The sequence below is a fragment of the Prorops nasuta genome, unplaced genomic scaffold (assembly GCF_024137725.1).
Source record: "Prorops nasuta isolate Cenicafe-Biocafe unplaced genomic scaffold, Cenicafe_Pnas_1.2 PNAS00003, whole genome shotgun sequence".
NCBI lineage: Eukaryota > Metazoa > Arthropoda > Insecta > Hymenoptera > Bethylidae > Prorops > Prorops nasuta.
In genome coordinates, this window is record NW_027116800.1 from 12,519,735 (window position 1) to 12,528,823 (window position 9,089).

Below are 9,089 nucleotides of genomic sequence, written 5' to 3' on the forward strand. Positions count from 1 at the left end.
TCGAAACTTAAACATTTTAAAAAATAATCTACAGGGGAAGGTGGCCCACATTACGAATTACTTAAAGTTTATAGATCAAGAAAACTGCAATGTGACTTTAACTATAGTAATGATAATATTTATTGTAAATACTTAAGGGTATTATCCAACTCTAAAGCATTAAAACATTCAACATTATTTAATATCATAAGTTTTTTTTATACGAAAAAAAGTGTCTTTGGCCCGTTTTTCCCCGTATATAGATAAGCCTAAAGTGGATCAGCCTTTTAGGCAAGGTAGATCAACGCTACAATATAAACCATAAAGTTCATTTTGTCTATACAAATGTTATCAACCACAGAAGATGAAAAAGTATTAAGAAATTTGACAATTTTATCGTATATTAAAATATTTGTATTACGGCTTAAATAAAGTGAAATAATACTAATTTTAAATGATACTAAAAATAGAGAGAAATTTTTGTAACAGAGTTTGAATTATAAGATTAACCTACCTTCTACATTTATATCGGCATTGGCAAACATAATTTGATTGTTGAAGCTTTTATGTATAATTCGTCTTTCACAAAGAAATGCACCTAATTTATATTCGTATATATACATTGAACTAATATGACTAAATGAAAATATTGTCACTAAATGTTTAAATAAGAGTGTAAACATAATGATCTTCTTTAGGCAGCGTACCTGGTTTATGTCATATATTCCCCTTATAGAATTTCTATAACAAATATTTTCAAAAATATATCAGATGGCTATATATTTGCTCCCTGCATCCACACACAATGGCAGATAAGCGAGAATATGTAACTGCGTGCACGTATACGAGAAACCTCCACCCTAAGTAACTAAAAAGGAAGGATAGTACTATAGCAGTATGCATATGAAGTACTAACGTCCTCACATGAATTTAACTGTGTTCAACTATACGGAATGAATACACTTTGTGAGAGAAATATCTATTGATGCAAATAAATATAATTACTTAATAAGTTTTAAAAAATGTTTGTTCTAAATAAATAGATATTATTTCAATCAAATCAATTTTAGTCCATTTAATTTTATTTCATCCAATCCTTTAAAAGCAATCTCGTTCTAAAAACATATATACGTAGAGGAGTAACTATATATGTATGTATGTGGACGTGTAGCGGCTATGCACATTGTTTCAGCTAAACTTACAATGATATACAATTTTCGATCTAAATATCTCATAAACAGTGAGTTGAAATAAAAACAATGAATATATGGATTTGGAAAGCTCTTGAAATAGACTTCAATAACATGCAATAAAAATAGAAGATTCTGAATAAAAAAAAAATAAAGCTGACCGTTGCATGTGCTTCATTACACCTCCAAAGATCAAACTAGTATAATCATCAAACAGATTTTTGAAAAAACTTTTTAGAGGTTTTATGCAGATGTTTTTAAAATGCTTTACCTTTGAGATGACCAAACTTTTTAAACATCCTGTACAATAAAATAGCCAACGTTTCTATACATATATACCGCTCCATCGGTAACAATAAACTGCTACTAAAAAGGGCGACGATAATTTTTATTCAGGACAATTAAAATGTACATATGTATACTACTGTAATACAATGCTAATTTAACGATTACGCGCGCGCAATATCGCCGACCTAATAACATTGAATGAACGCCAATCACTATCGCCCAATACTCTTTTTCGGAATTCTTGTAATTCTATTGCATTTTCACTTGTAGTAATTGCTGTAATTTCATTTCTAAAAATCCACAATGTCCAGTTCTACGGATCATAAGTCCACAATAGTCAAATACAGATCACAAATAGGTGCTGCTCAGTTCTATAGATAATATTATATATACATAATTTTAGCCCCACACACTGATCGCTTTTAACGCTAAATATATTTGTATTTATCTGTCGTTATTAAACTGATTAAAATTGACCCTCGTGAATTTAGACTGGCTAATCGTATATTTTATTAATAAGATAAACAGTTGCCAAAAAAGTGATAGGAATTTTATTAAGCTCTTAACCTGTAAAGGCCCGGAAAATCAATATATTTTTTCAACTTTTAATCGGCCTTTCTATGTAGGTAATGAATCCATGGTATTAAGTATTTTTTCAACCCATTTTCTAAGGGTCGTATGTCACCTCAAATCCTGGCCCTCTAAAGGTTAAGGAACAAAGTAGATACCAATATATATAACAGAGCAGATTTACTTGAAATCTTGATTTTCGAGAACAACTTTATTTGCAGACCGATTTTAATTTCAATATTGGTTTCTGATTCGCAAGAAAAATATTTGTAGTATAAAATAACAAAATTTATTATAAAATGAAAAAAATAAAAATTATTCAAAATACTATTGCTATACTATAATAATAGAAACATGCAATTTGAATTTTTAAAATTAATATTATTAAATATGCGAAGATTTGTAAATAATATGTTGAAACTGGATCAACTTAACGATTTTACCTACGATGTGGATATTACTGTAAAGCTGGAAGGGTGAATGTGAAACAAATAGGGTGATCAGAGGACCTGATGAAGTGAAAGCAAATCTAATTTTGCTCACTTTCAAATTAATCATATAGAATTCTTGTAATACTACCTAAATTTCTTTAATGGAAGAGCAGATATTTTACTATTCCAATGATTATTGTAATGCCAAATTAGTAATTTGAAGCTTAATGTAATTATATATTATTTTTAAAGCAGATAATATTATTATAAAATGTATGCTCAGTGTCAAGATTTTATGTAGAGAGGAAGAATAAAAATTACTTTTCTCTTTCTTTTCATGTTTCTTTTCCTTAAAGAGTAATACAGTTTGTGCCTTTCCTCCTTTAATTTTTAAACGGATTTAAAAATGAATAATTATGTTTCTAATTACATACTGTCCCATAGACAGTCGACATGTACGATTATACGTATTGAAATTGTCGAGATTCTTTTACATACAATTTTCCTATGAACATATTATTTCTTGATAAAATTTGGAAGAGGTACTACTTTAATAACGTTGTAAAATAAAGATAAAAGTTAATTTTTTACGGGGATTCGATAACGTATGGGCATCTTTTATAGTTTATAATTGTATGAGGAGAGGAATTTTTGTGGTAATGGTTTTGAGGAATGGTGTGAATCTCCTGGCAACAGGAAAATATAGATAATTAAATAGGAAGCCGATCTAAACCTATATACTAACGAAAACAAGCCATTTCAATTAATTTAACTAACATGACTTCACATCTTTCATCCGAGGAAACATGGAATGATTCAATGTTTTATAAACAGTAGATGTAACGTTTTCTTATTATACATCAATTGCCCAAAAATATTTTAAACATGAAAAAGTATATATATTTAACTATTCTTTATTTTAAATGATGTCGTGTCATTATTAAAAACAATTGAGAAATATTGTATTCTTTCTCCTATCCTTTTTAATTATTTAATTTCTAACAATTTCTACCATTGTTATAATATGCTTTATTTCTTTTACTTATACTATGTAAAAATTGATTTATGTGGTTCAGCTAGCATAACTCTGTACTTTTTCAACAAAATGTATACATATACATTACAGTCGAGCCACATACTAATCAATTTGCCATAGCATACTTAATGTTAATTATGATAATATCTAAATGTAAAGAATTTGTTCAATACAAACGTATGTAAGGTGTTTAAATAACTGCTGTTAAGATAAAAATATACATAGCAAATGAATCAAAGAATAAAATTCTTAAACAAATTATTTTGTCTATCCCTTAACTAGTAAATTATTATGGGATTAAAAATTCTTGGATTTAAAATATTCTATAGGTAGAACTATTAGATAACCTTTCTCCACAGGTCAAGCATCACTCGAGAACAGAGTGCGCTAATAAGCAGTTTTGAAATCAGGAATTTTTAATCCTATATAATTTCAAAATTAAAGGTTAGACACAGCAACTGTAAAAGAAATTTCACTTCAAATCATTCACTCTAGATGCATCTATGTTTTACAGAAATTAATCGAATACATTGTATGTTGTCTGCTAAAGTGAAGTATATAAATTTTCTAAAAAAAATAGAGTAGAGCTAGCCAAACAATACAAATCAATTTCCTGCTATGTATATATTAACAAAATAGACTAAAGGAAAAGCTTTAACTTTCACATGGAAAGAATAACACTCATCTTAAATAATTTATGAAATTACTTAAATTATTTAAATATAATAGCTTATCATATAAAGAGTTATATGTATATTGAAGAAGTATTTCTATTAAATTACTTAACATATTTTTCCATAAATTTACGATGAAATTCACTTCTCAAAGAATCATTGATAAACAATTCAGTTTTCTTTTTTGGTTCTGATCTAGCACAATTTTTGAATACCACATCATCATCCCATCGTCTTCTAACTTTCATATCGGTTCTTCCACTCTGAGCAGCATAATTGAGGAGGGGATTTCCGGATAAAATATTTTCCATTCTTATTTTCTCCTCTTCTTGTTTTTTTTCCAATTCCTATTTAAATGAAAATTTGATTTAATTAAAGATATTCTTGATTATATTTGTATTAAATTAAGTCAAATTACTTTTTGAGCTTGCTCATCAGCTCTTTCTTTTCTTATTTTATTAAGTTCATGAAGAATTGCCGCAGCATTATCCTCTTCTGAATCTGAATCCGAATCATCCTCATCTAGTGGATCATCTGCATCCAAACTTGCTGCTGGTACTTGATCAAGCTTTAGCCTTTTTGCACCACTACTATTTCTAGTTACTGTTTCCTTCTCCCTTTCACGTTCTTCCAATTCTTTGCGAAAATCTCTGTTTCTGAGTTCTTCAACTGTCCCTTGTCCATGTTCCCTATGAAAACATAAAGGAGAAAGTTCCAAGAATTTTAATCTTTGAAAGGTTATTTTCGTTTCTATATTATAAAACTATTATTTTAAATGATTAATTTTTCAATTTCGAAATATAAGCTATGAAAAGTATACATCGACGGATAAATGAAACTTATGGTTATACCTGTATTTTAATTTTGTGTGGGAAGGTAAATCTCTGCTGCTGTATTGTTTGGAAATTGCACTCAAATCTTTTTCTCCCCGACCCTGACCACCTCTTGCAGGATCAAAAGTTGGTCGAGCTGCAGTTGTCATATTCTTGTTTGTTTCTGCCAAACGAGAATAATGGATCAAATCAAATTAATTGTCGTTTTTAATCAAAACCGTAAAAATTTAATAGTTTTGAGTTGTTAGTTATTACCAGACTGTAGTCCACTGTAGTCGATTGTATGTACTGATTGGTTTGGTTGGGTTTGGTACTGATTGTAGCAGTAGCCGGCAGTAGCGCTAGTAGCGGCGGTACCCGCGGTGGCCGCGGTAGCGTTGGTCAGCGTTGGTTGGTGCCTGGGGAGTGGGGGAGGGGGTTGAGGTCTAAAGGGGGGAGATTCTTCACGGTTTGTTCCTCGGGGTTATTTTCATGACTCGTCTCATATGTTTGCCTCATTATAACATACACCTAACCGGAATTAAATGTGCTGGCGCCCTCTTCGGACCATACCATTAAACGGAACTTTACGGGAAGGCGTATATACCTACATTACAGAGCGCTTTACTCGGCTTTAGTTATCAAAAAACAAGATTATTTGTAGATCGATTTTTTACTTTTGGCATCAACAACTTTCTTATCCTTGAAGAAGTCACTTTCGGATAAATCGATGAAATTTGAAATAACGTTATCTATGACAATTTAAACATCAGGCAAAAATCATTCTGTAGTGTCGGTATACACGCGCGCGCGCATTTTTGTTAAGGGAGCGTTTTGATCAAACGCGCAAATAATTTAAATGTTCGCAACCTCAATAATTTTTTGATACTAACGTAAACTATATGCATTCGGTGGATAGTATTTGTAATGATACTAATAAATTAGTGAAATCAATAAAAACCTGTAATGAGAACACGATTACATGTGTTGACTTATACACATATGGTTTACGTCATTATTAAAAATGATTTAGTTTGCATAAGTTTAGACATTTGCACGCTTGACTGACACATACCCTAAATTACGATTTATTTGTAAGCTCTCGTGGCCTTCGTTTAAGTCCACTACGTCAAAATCTGTAGCGACTAACATTAAAATTAGGCATACACTTTTCAGTGTGAGCAGAAGAATCCCCAAAAATAGGAGAACCATAATAAAATGAATCTGAATTGTCATGTATTTTTTTTCATTATAAATAAGATAAAAAATAAGAAACTGTTCTTATAAATAACAATTTTTAGTTTCTGTAAGAACCATTGCGGATAAATAAACTGCAGTAAAAATTTTGGTCCAGTTAGTTTGACAGATTTTTGGATATCGAGATAACCATTTAAACAAATTTTGTTTGAAAATAAAGAAAAAACGATTGTAAATTTTAGGTAACAAATGTATTATGTAGAAAATTTATACTTCATTATTGAGTTGTGATTGGCGCACTAAAATAAATTGATGTAAAATTGCAACGATAGTCGTGGACAATTTTGTAAGTTACGTTTGTCGTTGTGAATCTATATAGCTCTCCAAAAGAATAATTTAATAGTTATTACTGCGAAATAATTGATAAAATAAAAATGTGCATTTGAAACGATAATCGTTATAGTTACAAAGTTGCCCGCGTCTGCGTTCTAATTTATTTACATAAAGTTTTTTACAATGCGTATATTTTAAATCTTCATCTTCGTAGACATCATTCTCAGTGGTTGTATCCATTCTGTGATTTTTTCCTGACATTTTTGAAGCATTAGGCATTGCTATCTCCGCTCTCGACTCTCGCTCGTGATCACGCAACTCAGCTTACGCAATAAAATGCGGGCCTCTTTTGACACTCGCTTTTATCTCCTTAATTTTTTAAATGGACATGAATCTCTCAGTACAGATATATGCATCTCCCTAAGTAGTTATTTGAATATTTTTTCTAATGAAAATTTACTTTGAAGCTCAATTTCATATGTAATGATTGAGACTCTCGTTACTATTCTGTGTAACAAATTATTTTTCTCTCTCATCCAATAACATGAAAATGAAGGATTATAGGTGACACAGTGCATCGGTCGAAGATTTATGTTGAGAGTAAAAGGGAGGCAAGAGAATAAAGAAACCGCCTATATAGACTAAAACTGCATCAGTATTTTGAATTTCATCTTAAACTTTTCACTGTGTACTGTCTTGTTCTTCTATATAGTGGTTTACAGTTGGAAAGGTCTTTCACGAAATTTTTAAACAATATTAAAAAAAAAGTTTTTTCGATTAATTATAATAAAATAAAACTGTGGAAGTACGTACAATCTCGATCATTAATATACATATTTTTCAAAAATGGTACCTTTCTAAACTAAAAGTCAAAAAGCCATGAAAAATTACCTGAAAATTATTCATTATATATAATGAACTATAGGACAAGATTCAACTCTTTAGCAAGTTTGCTCGTTTTGAACATATATTGCCATGTTAAAACATCTTTTACGAATAGACGATTTCTTCAAAATTTTGGACAGCCCTAATCGCTTACCTTTTCTAGAACCGGAGACTACTTTTCGATAATGGAGCAATCTAGCAGCAGGGCTACTCAGGAGAACTTGCTGAATTTGATAAATTATAACTCACTTTTAATTGATCGCTTACTAATAAGTGCTTAATTTCTTGAGTGCAACCAGTGTTCATTTTTTCATAATTAAACTTTATAGTAAATATATAAAAATATTCTAATAATAGACCGGTCAGCTGCAAGTTATATTTGTATAATGGATTTTTTCTAAAAGAACATAGCTAAATTGTTATGATGGACATTTAATTTTGACGTCACTTTGAAACCAAAAATTAGTAGGAGGGATCGTCTTTTTTGTGTTAAAGAAGCTATAGGAAAGACCTCTATTTAGAAGAAAGGAGGAAGAACGTCGGAGAGAGTGAGTGAGTGACGTCGAGAGCAAAGTGTGTCGAGGTCTTTTCGTGGGCAGTCATACTTAAGGCCTTCTACCGTAGAATATGTAAGAATTATTGTCAGCGTCTTCCTTTTATTGCATCAAAAAATTATATTTTCCAATAATCCAAATGTTTTTAATCAACTTGTTTTGTACACCTACAAGTTAATTTTATCTAGTGATTTATATGTCTTTCAAACTTTAAATGTTTATTTTCTTAAATGACAAGTGACTTATGCTGAGCCTACAGAGCTGGTGCTATTTACAAAATTGTACCTAAGGTGTTCCGTTACAGCCCTTACAGCGTTAATCCATTATTTTGACTAAGATGATGACACCAAAAATTTTAAGTAAGTTATTCAAGTTGATAATAAATAAAACCTGCTGTTTAGTTATTTTATAAACGATACTTTTATTATCTATATAATTTCTTTATGATTTAATGTAGGCGGGAAAAGGTTTCTAATTTCAAATAATATTCATGATATCTTTATTACGTTAAACTAACAATTTTTTTATACTTATACTGAATTACATGAATAAATTCATTCAAAAATATAGTTGTTAATACCACTGTAAATCTAGTGTAAATATCCAAATTTTGTGAAGCTAAAATTTTAAAACGTGTTTTGATTGCATCATTATGCTATTTATTGAATCAAGAGATACAGTACATTGAGAACAATTTTTCTTAAAATCAATTAAATATTTGTTTGCAACAACAAAAAGAAATATTTAATGGATTTAAAGAAAAAATCTCATTGTACCGCGTCTTGACAACAATTAATTTTAAAAGCCATCGAAACACTATACCTTTCAGATGAAAATTGGCGCTCACCTTTTTTTTTATGCACTTATTTTGTTGAAAATCTAATGAACTTTTATTATATGATATTATTGAAACATTTCAAATGAGATCAAAACGTTCAAATCGGATCACGCAATGCTGCATGAGAACATGCGATCATATGGCTCGCCATTTCCATCGTGCTGAAACTCTCTGTAGCTATAAAGTTATTCAGTTTCAATACCTTCTCTCTCTCTCTCTCTCTCTCTCTCTCTAATGCATTAATGACGATACAGGAAAGCTCTATCTGCCTCTCTTTCTCCTTCCTTTTATAGGCGCTTATA

General features: G+C 30.2%; 1 protein-coding gene across 1 annotated transcript; it reads right to left on the minus strand.

The window, feature by feature from the left end:
* Window positions 1-1,501: 1,501 nt before the first annotated feature.
* LOC136784918 (protein CWC15 homolog B-like) lies at window positions 1,502-5,388 on the minus strand. Its single transcript, XM_066745875.1, has 4 exons — window positions 5,257-5,388; window positions 5,020-5,164; window positions 4,587-4,857; window positions 1,502-4,515 (listed from the first exon to the last, which is right to left on the minus strand). Exons 2-4 carry the CDS (start codon window positions 5,148-5,150, stop codon window positions 4,273-4,275), a joined length of 645 nt encoding a protein of 214 aa, XP_066601972.1. The 5' UTR covers window positions 5,151-5,164; window positions 5,257-5,388; the 3' UTR covers window positions 1,502-4,272.
* Between the last annotated feature and the right edge of the window lie 3,701 nt (window positions 5,389-9,089).